Raw genomic sequence first — 17,210 nt, 5'->3', positions numbered from 1 at the left:
ATTTTCCATTGAAAGCACACAAATATCACAACGTTTCGGTAGCAATAACTACTATCTTCAGGTGAACTAAAAATAATAACTAAATTTTTCTATCTATATCTCTTCTAGCAAAGTTGTTTAAATAAAATTCTTTTTAACTACAATTTATAATAAAAATTTAAAAGTGATTTTTACTTACAATTTTGTCAGTTTTAACTTAACGATTAAAGACAATTTTTTTGATTTACATTTCTTTTATATTAGTAAAAGTCAAGATATAGTAAAAATCATTTTTATTTGTTATTATTTAATATTTTGATTTTACATTTTGATAAGTAATTTATAATATTTCATTGTAATTTTTCAATTAAAATCCAATAAAATTGTTTTCTACAGATTATTATTCTGTATTCAACACTTGGGTAACGTCAATGTAGAACTTTTTATTCAAAGTTAAAAGAAGAGAATGAAATAAATTTGAATATTCATTTGTTAAAAAAATTTATATTATTATTCTCGGCCCTCGTTTCAATTTTTTTGTGGGAGCATTCAACAGGATGTCGATAAATAAGCTTTCTCCATGAATCATTGAAACGTGTACATTAAATTTCATTTGCAAATTCTATGATTATGATTTATGATAAACATCTACATATAAAAAAAAACCTTTAATTGTTTTAGGGAATGAGAGGTAAAAAAGATGGACTGACTAATTATTATGAGTACATTGTTGATCCAGCTGATTATGAAAAGAGAGCTCCAATGGGATTTCAAGGAATGAGAGGTAAAAGAGGAGACGACAAACGAGGAAACATGGGCTTCATTGGAATGAGAGGAAAAAGAAATGTCATGGGTCTTTATGATATGAATGATGGCTACTATGAAAACTCCAAGAACTTGATAGGTGAATTATTCATTGTATTTATTATTTCTGTAGATAATTATTTGCAAATAGTGAACTGTTAATATTTATAGTAAAAAAATAGTGAGGGAAGGTAAAGAATAAATTATGCGTAAAGAAAGCAAAGTGGAAATATGTGCTGATGACAGAAGTAGAAAAAAATAACGACGTTTACTTCTGAAGAGAGCAAGCAGAAAGTTTGAACTTGATTTGAAAACTATTATTGACAAATTGACTACAGCAAACTTATAATTAATTTAATAAAGATCTTGGTTTATTAAATAAGCTTTTTTTGGTGTTAATATTGGTTACAAGAACAACCTGAAAAATAAAAAAGTGATTAAAAAATAATTTCTATTTCTTTTTTTCCAGATTCAAGATTTATAAATAATGCTATGCAGTTCGAGAAGAGACCGGCATATGGGATTTCTGGAACACGAGGAAAAAAAATTCCGCGATGGGAGATAAGGGGTAAATTTGTTGGCGTACGAGGCAAGAAAAACGGATTGATTGACCCCAAATTTAGTAAGCTATGATACAGCTATTTTTCCCCTTTTGAATAAATTTATCTCCCTATGAAATTAATAATAAATGAATAAATAATTAGAAGATAATTATTCAAATTTTTACCATTTTACAGATCCTCAGTAGTGCAACACTAAGAAAAATATATATATATAACATATTCAATTGATCAATTATATTAGATAAACCAAAAGTTCTGGCAACACCGAAATTTTTCGAAAGTTTTATGAATTCTACTACTGTTACAAGAATTTAAATTTATTCTAAAATAAATTAAAAAAACGCCTATGTCAGTATTACTGTTAACAAAAAAACATATAAAAATACATAAAAAATTTGTCTCCCTAAGTATCAACATGAATTTATATTTTAATTTAATTTGACAGTGATAATTAATTGATTTTATTGTTTCAATTTCTTGAGGGTAAAAATTAAATAAAAAAAACTTTACCAAATTATCAGAATACATAGAAATGCTATTGAATAGTAATAATAATCACTGTAATGATTATTATTATAACAATAATAAAATGCATAAATATAAGACTAACAATAACACTAGAAATAATAATGATAATATTAATATTGAAAATAATAATGATAATAATACATCGGCACTATATATTTTTTTGTTGTACTGACGATTATAAAGTTTTTAACATTATTATGCTCGATCAATAAGTCATGATTGAAAACTAATGTAAACTTAATATTTAGCAAAGTATAATCATTAATACCATACTCTAGTCATCAAAAATAAAAACAAGGAAGTCACAAGATAATGATCACATAATTATCAATGCTACCTGTCTTATTAAACTGCTATCGATTATTCATATATATTCCCCTTTATGAATCCATACTTTCTAGAATAGTGATAAATGCTCGATCTATTTAGATATAAATGCTGCTGAAATTATTTTGGGAATGTCTCGAGACATAGTTTGTATATGATACGATGAACTTACTGTCTATAGAGCTGGAAGAGGAACAATTTTATTTTATAGCGCATCCTTATATACAAGTAGTTTAAACTCAATAAAAAGAAAGAAAAAAAAATGGCAAAAAAAACATTGCAAAGAATGTCAATACTATAAGATAAAAAAAATGAATTTACATATTTTCGTATTATTTAGAAACTGAGGCTGGTTTTTTTCACTGTTATAAAGTGAAAAAAATGTTTCTTAATAATACGAAATGCGTAATAATTATCAGTACAAATATTAAAATAAACTAATCTATTTCCTAACGATTTGTTTAAGATGGAAGCATGTTGACTAAAGTATGGTAAATAAATAAAAAAAAATTACAGGATATTTTTACGTAAAATTGATTAGTTGAAAAATTTATTATCTTATATATTTTTCATATTAATTTTGCATACTGAATTTTATTTTTATTCCAGTTGAGTGAATATTTTAATAAATAATATTAAATCGAGTTTTAAGAAATATCAGGGATTGCAATGAACGAATAAAGAAAGTAAAACTGTAATGTAACGAAGTTGTTCTATCAAATTAGTGTTAGAAGAAATTGTTGATTGAACAAGAGGAGAATAAAAAGACAAAACAAATAAATGATTATATATTATATATATACATAAATGAATTGCATTAAAATATTAAATGTATATAATAAAAAGATTGAAGGGTCAAGATATTTAAAAAAAAAGTATTAATTATATGAATTGTCATTTGGGAGGATTTATTAATATAACGTATATAGATGCAATAAGTATATTCTATCTTCTGAATAATAATGAATAATGTATCCATGAAAATGATTAATTATGTTGTTTATGTTTTGATGGATTGCAAATAATAGTAATAAAAAAAAAAAATTATAATATGCGTAATAATAAATGTGATGATTTAATTGTTACGATTAATGTTGAGTATTTTATTTAAAAATTATGTTGCTGGAAACAAGTTTTATGTGCAATAAACATTATAAAGAAGCAACTGGTTTTGTATATAACGATTGAAAATGATATTCTTATTTCCATGCTTCTGCGAAAAATGGAATTCCCGATCCATTTCATTGTATCGTGTATTTTGTTTTTATTACACCGCAACATGCCATGCTTCTTTTCTCATATAATTATCGCTGAATATTTCATTGCAATTCCTCCGTAGAGGATTTCCCCGGACGAATATTCCTGTTGATCTTGATGCCACGTCATTTTTCGAGGAACTTTTTTTTATTTATTATGAATGGGCTTAAATTTTTGAGTAATTATGTGAGAATTTTTAGGAAAAATAATTTCAATTATTTAAATTAAAAATGGAAAAACAATTTAATTATTTCTATTATGAAATATTATATTAATTTACAGTACTTTACAGTAATTATATTATTTTCATTATCCTAATTGATATTACAGTGCTAATGATGAAAATTAAATATCAAATGTAGTAATTGGTCAATTTTAACATGAAATTCTCTATTAAAACAATTTCCTCAATGACGTTAATAGAATAACTGTGTATTAATTTTTTCCTTTATTATGAATATTGTTAATATATATTTTTTTTATAAATATGTATTTAAATTCATCTTATATTTAATTTATTATTGTGTAATGCATTTTGTCTACAGTTGATACATTTTTAATATGACAGCCTTATTACTTGCCTTGGGTCTAGTTTCTACTAAGAGAAAGAAATTTTATCATTTTATGTCAATTCTCTTATTTTTCGCTTTTCTTGAATAAATTTTTTATTTAAACAAAAAAAAAATAATTTTTTACCGATAAAGTATTCTATTTTCAAAATCATTTGAAGAAAAAAATAAAAATTAAAGAAATTAAAAAGGGAAATGTTCTTTAATTCTTTTTGTTATTTAAGAATTTCTCAAAAGTTCTGAAGATCTTAATGGTGAGTGTTTTTCACGAATTCATTCAGGTCAAGAAGTAAAATTGAAACTAAACTTCAGAATAATAGCAAAGGATTAAAGTGATAAAGATCTCTTTAAAATAATTATAAAAAATATTCATCAATAAATACTACTAGTTCATTCAATTCAACCATTTATCATCATCAAATCACTATAAAAACATTGTCATTTAACTTTTTAATTAAAAATATTATTTAAAGAACTATTATTGTTATAAAATATGAGCAACTATATTTTTTTCTATAAAATAACTTCAAAGAATGTTTTAATGAGTCAGAATTTTACAGTGTAAATAAAAAAAAATGACAAATGAATTGGAGATTTTGATGTTATGAGCATCATGATACATAATTGTAATGCAGCTGGTGTATAATCATTAACTTGAAGAAGGTAAAAGATACCTGGAACATTAAGAGTATGGAAGTTTCGCATATTTCCAACATACTTGATTGCTCTTCAGAGTGACGTAGTTAAATACTATAAAAGCAAAGATGTTTCTGGCGTAGTATCAGTTGGTCTCTCAACTTGGATAGCTCGTGATCACAAATATATTCTTTTGATCGAATTCAACAACCACATTAAGTCATTAAATAATTACCATAATGAAGAAATCATTATCAATTATATTCATATTCACGTGTATTTTGAGAATTGAATCACGACCACAGGTAAGTGACTTAAATAAATAATCTTATTAATTTACATAATTATAGAATACTTTTTATCATAATTAATCAAACGATTTACAACCTTTTTTTAGATGATGATGGATCCAGATTATGATCTCATGGATGACATTTTTGTAGCTGATGGATTCTCTTTTGATGGACCTGCTGATCGAAGTAATCCTAACTTTATGAACAATAGACCTCCTCTAACAGTAACTGATCAACCAATTGTTAACGTAAATAATCCTACTACTGGTACTGTATCTACTACGATGTCACCAGTCTTGACTAATTGTATTCAGTCATGCTTGGTAAGTATAAATGACTGGCAAAAATTTTTTATTCACTCATAACAGTGTTTTGTTCGTACATTTAACACTCTTTATTCAAATTTTGATATTTATTTTTTATACTATATTACCTGACTAATAATTATTGAAATAAAAATTCAACAAACCGGTTCTTTCATTATATTTGATTGTACATTTTATTTCATTAATATGAGAATGTCAGGATATTTATAACATCATTGAGTCACTCAGAAAAAAGATTGGTATTCAAGTTAATGATTTTATTATAAACTTCATAGGCTACGTCAGAATTTAATCCGGTCTGCGGTACAGATGGAGTCGATTATAACAACCCCGGACGACTTACTTGTGCTCAGCGATGTGGTAAAGGTAAGAGAATTGAACCTCATTAATTTTTTATATTTAATAAAACAGTTAATAATTTATTATAATACCGATGTGAATACTTTATCACAGAGTGGAATTTCATTGTCTTTTTTTTTATATTTGTAGATGTAAGACTGCGATATTTCGGACGATGTTCCACCACAAACCCACGAGGCTAAGTTTCATGGGTTTGGTGAATTTTAGATGACATTTTGACGTCATTTCCATTCTTCAATTTGCTCATAAAAATATTCCAACGACTTCATTTAAACTTAAATTAGTTAATTTATACATTTTTCACTGTTATCATTAAAGAAATTTGATTCATCGATTACATTAAATAATATCTTTTATATTAGTTTTTTAAGAGCAGAAAATCAAATGTTATAAAGAGATTTAACTTTGGATAAAGATTTAGAATTTATTAAAATTTATTGAGAAAGTCTGTAGAGAAATATTTGTAATTATTTAGAAAACATTATAATAATGATTACACTGTAAATCTGAGTTTTCCAAATTAACGCATTTCTAAGTGTGTAAAAAGCGACTACAATGTTAATCAAATGGGTGACGTCATATTAAACACACTTATCCGCATTAAAATAATGCATTTTGGAAAACTGGGATTTACAATGTATGTTAAAATTCAAAAGTACTACAAAAATAGTTCTTAATGTTATTTTAAATGTTTAATAATAAAATAAAAGATGATAATCTAAAAATAAAATCTATGTAAAAATAATACACGCAATTATACAGATTAAATTGAATTATGTAAAATACATTTCTGTGCACGCATATTGATACAAGCCAATGATTAAAATTTGAAATGAGATTGAATGTGATACATTTTTCCAACAATAATAATTTATTATTCAATCAGTTATACAGTTATCATAAGTGTTTTCAGGTTTTCATTGTAATTTAATTTTTCTCAGCTTGATATCAGTCACGATCTCATTTTATTTCATGTTATATTGGAGATAGAATAAAATTATGATTTTATAGTTGGATCAATGAATACCTCGTTACGAAATTTACATGAAACGATAAGAGATGATTAATGAATCTTGTAAGTGTCAATCTAATTAAAAATTTAATAAATACTTTCATATTTTATATTGTTTTAATTTAAAAATAAAACAAAAAAAAACTGAGAAAATATTGGTTATCTTTAATTTTAGACAGCTTTATTTGATTGAGCTTGTATATGTTAATTTTATACAAATGTTTGCTGTTCAAAAATTAACATTATATGATTAAATATAATTTTTATATTTAGAAAAAAATAAACACCTATAAATGTAGCAAGTTTTAGAAGAACTAATAAAAAAATAGGTCTAAGCACACTTTGTCTGTGCTAACACGACGAACTTTCCATTAGTAATTGTTTATAACAAATTTAAATAGTTATGAACAATGCATAATTGTTTAGATAATTGTTAAGAGTCATAGCTCATCATTAATAATATTATTTTGTTGGAAACATCAAAATCCATGTGATATACACATTACTTAATCAATAAATACAATTTTTAATTGTATATAACAAATTCGTATTGTTATAAACAATGTGTAACTGTTGAAAGTCATATTTGGTTGTGAACAATAATGTCTAGTCATTATCGACTCAATTTTCAAATGAAATTGTTATTTTTTGACTTAAAAGTATTTTAAAAAGTTAATCTTTTCATTTTTTTATTATTAGTTTTTTTGTTATACAAAAAACGCCTCAACCGAATTTGTTCAAATTTTACTTAGATCTTCTTTATGATAATATTTTTTGAATAAATTTAGATTGAAGTCGATATCTCGTTCCGTTCTCGAGATATCGAAAACGACAAACATGCTGACATCCGTACAGACATATGTACGTACGTACACACACACATCATTCTAAAAATTGGTCAGTATGCTTGCAAATACCATGAAACGTGAAGATATGATGAAAATTCAAATTTCACCAATCGACCCAATTTCAATAACTTCCTAATGGGAAGTTAATTAATAGTCATTATTTATTTGAAATTTTTTCTACTATTGGATGATTATGATCTGTCTGAAGTGATAATGATAATTATTGTATTTGTTGTATGACCAATGAAATACGAATTTATTTCTACTTCAGGTTTATTAAAACTTATTAGTTTGTACAGCTCACAGTTGTTCATGTATAAAATTGTATAATTTAGAAAATAGAAAACAATTAGACAGGTTGGTATTTTAGGAAAGAGTGCTTTGGTTCCTTCAAATGGGATGTATTTTACAGGATAAAATCCAGGATAGAACCCGAGTCAGAATTTTACTCTTATTTTGCCGCTGAACCCCCTAAAAATCTATATTTTCCCACTGAACCCCCTGAAAAAATTTATTTTTGCCGCTAAACCGCCTGACAGAATTTATTTTGCCGCTGAACCTGCTTACTATACTTTATTTACAATAAAAATTTTTGTCTTCATCCAGAATATCTACGCGTTTTCCATAATTATTATGAATTTATTAATGAAATCTATATTATTAAATTAGTTTTATCAACATTTGACGATGAAAAATTATTTGTAGTGATTTAAAATAATTTCTAATAGTTAGTAATGGTGAGGAAATATTTTCTATAATATTTGATTGTTTATAACAATACATTATTATATTTAATATGATTATTTTATTACTACCGAGTACAGAATATTTTTATAAACTATTTTTAATGGTATTCAGTTCTTTTGATTAATATTTATTAAAAAAAAAATTATTAAGTTACTTTCAACAATCAGTGATTATTAATTGCAACTTTTAAATATTTTTTTTATTATTTTGTATATTTTAATTAATTTTCATTATAAGATTGAGTTACCATTAATAGTATTTTATTTATAATATTAATTATTGTGGATTTAAATAAGTAAAAAATTCGTAAATTCGACGCAGTGCAGTGGATGCAGGGACCGGGACTCGATCTCTCGATGTTAAGCAAAATTTCTCGTGTACAGAACTTGGATGGGTGACCGCCGGGAACACCAACGATTTTTCTCTACTTCCTGCTAGACCTCCTGAATGAAAAAATCCCACTGAATAAATATTTTAGATTATTTTTCTTATACGAAAAAATAATTTTTTCCCGCTGATGCTCCTGACTTCAGGAGGTTCAGCGGCAAAATAAGAGTAAAATTCTGACTCGGGAAGGGTTTGTTGTTTGGTCACATAAGGCGACTTTTTTGGGTAGGAAAACTATCGAATCAGGTAGTTGAGGATTTTGGAAAGTGTAGTTTTCTGAGGAAATATCAAAGTGTAGTTTTATGATAGGATATAGAAAAGAGGATTTGAGGAATTTAGAAAGCTGGGTAAAATATATATATATATGTATATATAAACTAAGTTATAATAGAAGGGCAGGATACATAAAATATTATTACAAAGACTAGGGTAACATTTTTAAGAATGACCATAAACGAAATTAATTATGATAGTTCTAATTACTTCTGGAATTATCTGATAAAAGTAAAAAATGTTATCTTTGGGTGTTAGTTATGATTTATTGATGTAATTAATCTAAAATACTTCAACGAGATCGTGATGAAAAAATTCTGAAAAATCAATAAAATTTTCGTAATAATGTAACTTGAACGAGAAATGAAATTTCAATTGACGTTATTCTCTTATCAACATCTGTTGTTATTGAAAAAGCATACAAATTGTTTACGAAATTATAGATTGAAAATAAATCATCAAAAAACTAGGTGTTGATACTCCCCATCAAGTTACTGTCACCAATGTCTATGGTGTCATGAATCATAAGAGTATAAATAATTGACTTTGGTCTACTTAAGCCATTATCACGTTGACAGTCATGAACTAAATTCTTTTAATTCTTGATTTTGTTTACTGATTTTTACGCTTAATACATTTATAGTTAATACACTTGATGTACTAGAAGTATAAGAAGTAAAAGTATTTTAATTTTTAATCCAAAGATTCATCATGGTCCAAATCAACAATTTGTGAGTCAATTTTAATTTTTTATTTTGATTAAAAACAATTATGGAAACACTAGAATTTCTAAAGCACTCTAAAATAACAAAGATTAGCTCAAATATTTGTTGTGATAAATAAATTTTATGGAGCACGAGTAAGTCATTCCAATAGCTATTAAATTAAATTCTTGCATACTGAGTTGCAAAATATGAATTAAATTAAACATAGCTGCTGATTAAATTGTTATAAATGATAATTAAGTTATGATAACTTTTCTATATATGATTAGTAGACAAATATTATGTAAACAATACAAATAATTCGTCATGATATGTACGTCAATGTGCAATCATAAATGACGTCAATATTAAAATCAATAATTAAAATGTCGATCAGAAGTATTCAATAAAAAAATTGCACAATCGATCAATATGACATATTCTTAAAGATTTAATTTAAAAATACTACAATAAACATTGTCTGTAATTTATAATCAAATTGATGATTAATAAATTTTATCCTACTTTGCAGCTTTTCATATTGGAGCTATTCTTATATTTTATGCTATTTTATAATTATCATAATCAGCGATGGAGTATCTTCATCTTCTGCAATAACTTCAAATTCAAGTTTTCCTGTAAATTCGAGATTAAAATATGGTCGTGGTAAGTAAATGGAAAAATAATTTTAATCAGTTTCTAATTATACTTTTCTTTATAAAAGCTGATGATTTAAATGGCAATGAGTCTTTATGTTTTTTTTAGGATCCTTAAGGACTTCAAAAAGACTGTTTCGTGATATGGATCATTCAATAGATCCTTGCGATAATTTTTACAAATTTGCTTGTGGAAAATTCAAAAGATCTAATAATATTATCCGTCCAGACTACCATAGTGATCGATTTGTAACAGGTGAAAGTCGTATTATAGGTGACTTGCACACAACAATAACTAACTTAGACTCCAAAATTAATTTCAAGCCATTTAAAGTTGTCAGAAAATTCTATGATACTTGTATGAACACCAGTGAGTATTTTTTTTCCTAATTTATCATCATTCTATCAATTATTACTTTTATTGAACACATTGATTTGCTGTTATTTTAGCTAACATTGAATTACAAGGATATCAACCATTAATTAAAATTCTAAAAAAACTTCATGGCTGGCCTCTGATGCCAACTCGATGGAATAAAGTAATTTTCAGTTGGGAAGAATTGGTCTACAAAATCAGAAGAAATGGATACACTGGTGATTACTTTATAGGACTTAGTATTAATGTAGATCCAAGAAATAGCTCCAAGCTTGCTCTTTATGTAAGTATTAATATAATAAATCAAATTCTAATCTTTTGAGAAGACTAGAGGCCTGCAGACTTATAAAAAATACCTTCTAAAAAGTATTTAAATACAAATACAAATACTTGGCTTGAGTTTTTTTTTATCGGAAAACATATTTGCATTATTACGATTATTATAATAACTTTCTTAACAATTTATACATAATTATATATTCTGTTGAGTTGAATTGTATACAAATCGTTTTCAGATTAAAAAATGTCATCAAAAGTATTTGCAAAATCAACTAAAATAAAGAAAATTTTGTATTTAAATACAAATAACAAATACTTTCATTCAAAAGTATTTTAAATACAAATACTCTAAGAGTATTTGAGTAGAGTATTTTAAATACTTCTACTCAAATACTTTACAAGTATGAAGGCCTATTATATAACTGGCTTACCCAAGTTACTAATTTCCCATTTAGTGCTCTTGTTGAGTAAAAACTCTTTTATAATTTATATGACAATTCAAATATAGTTATTCATTCATATTCTTCATATCAATAATTTTTAAATGAAATTAATTTAAAGTTCACATTTTTTATTCTTGAAATAACCGAGACCAAAAATATTTGAAATCTCTTTATTTGTTATAAAAACAAAAACTGTCGGTTTAATTTAAATGAAAATTTATCAGTATATTTTGTTGTTGTCATTTATCGAATAGAATTAGTTTGAAGTTAATATCTTGCTAAGTTCTCAAGATATTGACAAAAAAATTAATTTGCAATCTTTTTTTTATTGTCACTGTTATTATTCCTTTTTTTGTTATAAAAAAAAAACTGGTCGTTTAATTTCAATGAAAATTTTATTAGTCCATCTTTCAACTGTTATCTTTCGAATGGAATTGGTTTGGAATTAATATCTTGCTTGGTTCTTGAGTTATCGTTGGAGAAAAACGTTTCACCAACGTACAAACAAACAAACATACTTATAGTCATCATCCTAAAAATGATGAATTCGAACTCTGTTGACCTTGAAATATTAAGATTCGCTAAAATTTCTAAATTGATAAATCGGACCCATTACAATACCTTCCAAATGGGAAATTAATAAATAATATTTATTTCAATTATTCATTTTATTACAGATGCAAGATCCGGAGTTAGAATTTCCTTATGAGCAATTTTCCAAAGGTCTAGATGATCCAACTATTAAAGCTTATTATTCATACATGATTGATATTGCTGAGTTACTGGGAGTTGATAGAAATCAAGCAAAAAATCAATTTGCAGATGTACTTGAATTTGAAATGCGTTTATCAAAGGTAATTTTTATAGAAATAAAATTAAAATTGATAAAAATAATAGATCTAAATCTAATTGTTCTTTTGTAGCTTATACATGAAAGTGATCGTGTTACAACATCTTTAAAAATAATGAGGATGAAAGATATAAAATGGTCATGGCCCCGTATTAACTGGGACATGATAGTTAAAAAAGTATTAATTCCATACGTGAAAATTTATGATAATGAAACAGTGATTGTGTCCAATCCAAATTACATTACAGCTTTTGAGAATCTTATTAATACAACTCCTTCAAGAGTACAAAAAAATTATGCTTTATGGAAAGTAATTCAAAGCTCAGTACCTTATCTTGATAGTAAAATACAAAAAAAATTGTCAACATATAAATTATCACGTGGAGAAAAAGGGATACAAAATGTAAGAGCAGTCACGTGTATGTTAGAAGTCATGAAAGAATTCAAATTAGCAACTGACTCTTTATATATTCGAAATTTCGTCAAACGTAACACGAAAGCTAAAGTCACTGAGATGACTAATTACATTAAAAATGAATTATTAGATGTTATTGATAAAATGAGATGGCTGGACAAGAAAACAATAAGTGATGTTAAAGGACAAGTTAAAAATGTAACTCAATTCATAGCTTATGCTGATGAATTATTGGATGATAATAAATTAAGAAATTATTACAAAGATCTTAAAATTGATGGATTGGATTATCTACAGAGTTCGCGAAATATTAATACATTTAACATGAAAAAAGTTTGTCAAAGTTTGAAACAAGAATTTAATTATACTGATTGGACCATCCTGGATCCATGGACGACAGTGAATGCTCGCTATGTTAAATATGCGAATCGAATTGGTATAATGAATATTTATTTTTTTTGTGATTTCTTAAATCATTGTTTACTACTTTCAATCTTATTGTTGCAGAAATACCGGCTGGAATTTTACAAAGTCCATTTTATGAGCACAATAGACCTTTGTATGTCAACTATGGAGCCATTGGATCAATTATCGGTCATGAATTTTTCCACATGTTTGATAGCAAAGACATGATATTTTCAAATGGTAACATAGATAGGGACAGTCTTTTAGCACAACTACGATATTTGCGTAAAACTACATGTCTTGTGAACCAGTACAATAATTATACAATAGAAGAAATTGGAGAAAAGGTAAGATAATTATATAAATATTGAAAGAAATTTAAAATTAAGATTCGATTATTTCAAGTCTAATTAATTGTTGTAGATAGATGGAAAAACCCGAGTTGCAGAAAATATTGCAGATGGAGGAGGTATAAGATTAGCTTACTTGGCATATCAGAAGTGGGTATCCAATCATACGCCAGAAGTGCAGCTTCCTAATTTATCTTACACGCCTAATCAGCTATTCTGGATCAGCGTGGCAAACACATGGTGCTCGGTAGATGGTCCAAATGCTTTGCGGTCAGTTAACAGAAATTCTCATATTCCAAATGAATTCAGAGTCATCGGTGCATTATCAAACATACCAGAATTTTCTACTGACTTCAAGTGTCCTGTTGGATCTAAAATGAATCGACAATCCAAATGCACCTTTTGGCAACAATAAAAGAGACTCTTTTTGGAACAGTAATAACAACTCTAAGAAACTCTGCTTAATTCTTTCATTCTTGCTACTTCTTCTTTAATAAGTCGAGCTTTATCTCCTGATTGCTATTGAATCTGATCGTTATCAACATTATTGAATGATTTCCTGAAAAATAATTTAAACCTCTGTTATTTTTTGGAGCAAGTTATTTACAAAAATTATTAGCCAAACAAGTTCTGGTAATTTTTGATGTAGTAAAACATGTTGGAGTTGATTTTATGACATTTCAACTAAACCATAATATTTTTCATTTACTACTTAACTCATGTAGTACTGATGAACTTTTATAACTTTTTAAAGTTTTTTCAAACATCTTTTAATACATTAAAATAAAAGACGCTCAGTAATTGTAAGTTAGAATAGTTAATAGTAAATTCTAATTTATTTTGTACACATTACAATAGATAATATTATTTTTATTGCTAATCATAACATGAAATATATTGATGATAACAAAGCAATAAATACCTGTATATAAAATTGTTTTAATTTTAGAATAAAAAATATGAAAATTTAGTGAGTTCTATAATTCATTATCACTGCCATAATAAGAAGTAAGGTTTCTCGTCAAAGCTGGAGCTAAGAGTAATTCAAGCTTGTAATTTTGTAATTTTTTAATATTACTTTTTTTGTAAATTTCATTTTTTACCTGTCGCATTAAAAGTCATAGTCGAATGCCCAATGGTATTTATAAATTGACATGTGTAATTACCATAATAATCGAATTTCGTTGATATGGTAAGAGTAGAGTCATATAAATCAGGGTAATCAGAATCATGTTCTATTTGATATTGCTCATTCACAAACAATGTTGTGTTATCTTTCATCCAGATAACGTTAGGTGAAGGGTAAGATTCAACATAACACCGTAACTCGATTTCTTTTTTTTCAAAACGATTTATACGATATGTTTCTTTTATGAATGGTACGAAATGGACATCAACACTAAGAAATCTAGAAACACTTCCGGATTCAGTGTCAACACTACAAACATAGTCTCCTCGTTGATCTCTGGTAATAGATGGAAATTTTATTACTTTACCGCTGCAAAATAATTTTCAAATGAAATGTTTTTTCATTGAGTTTACTTGTTTATATAATATAAATAAAAAATAAATAATTCATTGATTACCATTCACAAGTTGTTTCTCCATTCGATAAAGTAAGATTTTCTGGTCTTGGTTCTCGGTACCATTTAATAGGTAAAGGTGGATCTTTATCAGTATAACCATCAATACGACACTCAATTTCTAATGATTCCCCTTCTTCAACTCTTGTGTATGAGATGTAATAATTATTTCGTGCATCTAAACAAAATGCTGTAATTTCATGTTATTATAAAAATCATCTATTGGACGCATTGGATTTTTTTATTCTAATATTTTCTTACTTGATGGTAAGAACACTGCAACAAGTATCAAAAATATCAACATCATGTTAAAAATTAATTAAATTGTGGATTCATGATTTAAAACAATTTATAAAATATAATTGATCACATTAATAATCGCTAGTCGATGATTTAAAAATGACTGATGATTCTTTTTACGCCGTAATTTTTTTTTATGTGTATAAATTTATCTGCGACCTTGATGATAAAAAACAACTTGACACTATTAGTGAATTAATATTTTTTATATTTATGGTGTATGTTAGAATAGAGCGAACTAGACATTTGAGGTTTTCAATAGTATAGTTTCTAAAAGTGAGAGAAATAATAGTCCCACACAAAGCCTTTGCATATCTTTTTCTTTCTCTAGCTTTTTTGGAGCTAAAGTGCGCCTCTAGTGTAAGTTCTAAGACCCAAAAATAATTCGAATCAATTATTACAATAATTTATAGAAAATATTTTTATTTTTTTTTAATTTAATTATCCAACGCAAAAAATTTGTAAATCTTTTAATATAAACAGCTGCTATTTCTGTTTCTTGATGGCAATGAAAAGATTAATATCTATTTTAAGAATTTTCTTAAGATAACAAACATAAATATTCCATAGATTCAGAAATATCTTCTAGAAGTAAAAGTTCTTTCTACAACTGGATCTGAAAAAAAATTTTAACTTGTACTTTGTAAATAAAAATAACATATGAAGAAGCAAATAATAATTATTATTATTTTAATTGATATTCTACCTGTTACTTCAAAAGTCACAATTGAACGGCCATTTAAATTAAAAGCCTTACACTTGTAAGTACCATGGTAATCAAATTCTGTTGATATTATTAGCGTTGAATTGTGTACATTATCATATTGATATTCAGTGATGATTTGATGATGTTTATTTGTAGTCAATGTTATATTGTTTTTTATCCACACAATTTGAGGTGATGGATAGGCTTCAACATTACACCGTAATTCGAGTTTTTTAATTTCAAAACGATCTATACGATATGTTTCCAGGATGATTGGTGCAAAAATGACACTAACTTTGATATATTTCGAAACACTTCCCCATACACTGTCAGTACTACAAACATATCTACCTCGTTGATCTTTGGTAATAGATGAGAGTTCTAGAACGTTGCCACTGCAAATATATTTTTTAACATCACATAAGTTATAAATTTATAAATATCAAAAGAAAAGGTAATTTTTTTCTTACCAATAGCAGCTTAATTCTCCGTTTGGCAACGTGAGATTTCGTCTTCTGCTGTACAGTGGATCTCTATGCCATCTAATAGGTAAATGTGAATTATCACCAGCATAACACTCAAGTCGTGGTGAATCTCCTTCTTCAACTGTCATGGATTTGGTGTAATTGAAATAAATAAATGGTCCTTGTCGACAAGATACTGAAATTTAATGTCATTATAATGATAAAATACTATTGAATGCATTTTTATTTTTCTTACTTGATGGTAGAAACACTATAACTAGTCCAAAAAATGTTAATATCATTTTTTAAAATGATTTATTTCGGGATTGGTGGTTAAATATTAATGCAATATTATTCACTACGTTAAAAAATACCAGTCTGTGATTTAGAGGTAACTAAAGGTTCTACCTACTTTGAAACTCTTTTATAAACTTATCCGTTACCTTGGAGAAAAAAAACCCATTCTTAAAGCTATTAGCAAACAGATATTATTTATATTTATGGTGCAAGCTCTGGAACCCAAAAATAATATGAATGGAGTAGCAGATTAATTAGAAGATATATATTTCTTGCGTAATGAAGTAAAATACTTGATTCTTCTTTTACAGCTGCATAAATTTTATTTCTTTTTAATGATTTTCTCATACTTTTCTGCCTGAAAGCTTGGAAAAACATCGAAGCAAAGTTGAAAAGCTTATCATTGATACACATTTTCCTATTTTTTAAATAAATGAATCTAAAATAAAGCAGAAAAGATAATTGATAATTAA

General features: G+C 26.3%; 4 protein-coding genes across 8 annotated transcripts in view; 3 read left to right on the top strand and 1 right to left on the bottom strand.

The window, feature by feature from the left end:
- The window catches only part of Tk (Tachykinin), a 52,276-nt gene extending 50,536 nt beyond the window's left edge, over positions 1-1,740 (top strand). For both annotated transcript variants that reach the window (XM_035079290.1, XM_035079291.1), the window contains 3 exons: positions 661-883; positions 1,253-1,405; positions 1,521-1,740. In XM_035079290.1, coding sequence (XP_034935181.1) covers positions 661-883; positions 1,253-1,405; positions 1,521-1,531 — 387 coding nt within the window. In that variant the 3' untranslated portion in view covers positions 1,532-1,740. The remainder of the gene's footprint in view (positions 1-660; positions 884-1,252; positions 1,406-1,520) is intronic.
- A 3,056-nt stretch (positions 1,741-4,796) lies between these two features.
- LOC118064576 (uncharacterized) lies at positions 4,797-6,296 on the top strand. Its single transcript, XM_035079262.1, has 4 exons — positions 4,797-4,968; positions 5,061-5,279; positions 5,558-5,648; positions 5,772-6,296. Exons 1-4 carry the CDS (start codon positions 4,903-4,905, stop codon positions 5,822-5,824), a joined length of 429 nt encoding a protein of 142 aa, XP_034935153.1. The 5' UTR covers positions 4,797-4,902; the 3' UTR covers positions 5,825-6,296.
- Positions 6,297-9,940: 3,644 nt separating this feature from the next.
- Positions 9,941-13,923, top strand: LOC118064574 (neprilysin-2-like). 2 transcript variants are annotated; one of them, XM_035079259.1, is made up of 7 exons: positions 9,941-10,279; positions 10,379-10,639; positions 10,720-10,928; positions 12,045-12,221; positions 12,291-13,068; positions 13,140-13,384; positions 13,461-13,922. In XM_035079259.1, exons 2-7 carry the CDS (start codon positions 10,414-10,416, stop codon positions 13,800-13,802), a joined length of 1,977 nt encoding a protein of 658 aa, XP_034935150.1. In that variant the 5' UTR covers positions 9,941-10,279; positions 10,379-10,413; the 3' UTR covers positions 13,803-13,922. The 2 variants fall into 2 exon arrangements, with proteins under 2 accessions (XP_034935150.1, XP_034935149.1); XM_035079258.1 differs by lacking the exon at positions 9,941-10,279 and having other exon boundaries at positions 10,350-10,639; positions 13,461-13,923.
- On the bottom strand, positions 13,814-17,152 carry LOC118064575 (lachesin-like). Of its 3 annotated transcripts, XR_004690064.1 has the most exons (7): positions 16,447-17,144; positions 15,977-16,371; positions 15,232-15,886; positions 14,974-15,160; positions 14,491-14,885; positions 14,310-14,420; positions 13,814-13,946 (listed from the first exon to the last, which is right to left on the bottom strand). XR_004690064.1 is itself a non-coding variant. In XM_035079260.1 (6 exons), exons 3-6 carry the CDS (start codon positions 15,275-15,277, stop codon positions 13,867-13,869), a joined length of 696 nt encoding a protein of 231 aa, XP_034935151.1. In that variant the 5' UTR covers positions 15,278-15,886; positions 15,977-16,371; positions 16,447-17,152; the 3' UTR covers positions 13,843-13,866. The 3 variants fall into 3 exon arrangements, 2 of the variants coding, with proteins under 2 accessions (XP_034935151.1, XP_034935152.1); XM_035079260.1 differs by lacking the exon at positions 14,310-14,420 and having other exon boundaries at positions 13,843-13,946; positions 14,974-15,148; positions 16,447-17,152; XM_035079261.1 differs by lacking the exon at positions 13,814-13,946 and having other exon boundaries at positions 14,281-14,420.
- Positions 17,153-17,210: the final 58 nt, after the last annotated feature.

Source organism: Chelonus insularis, unplaced genomic scaffold, assembly GCF_013357705.1.
Source record: "Chelonus insularis isolate UGA/USDA-ARS -01 unplaced genomic scaffold, ASM1335770v1 contig_23_pilon, whole genome shotgun sequence".
NCBI lineage: Eukaryota > Metazoa > Arthropoda > Insecta > Hymenoptera > Braconidae > Chelonus > Chelonus insularis.
This window is presented reverse-complemented; position numbering and strand designations above follow the sequence as displayed.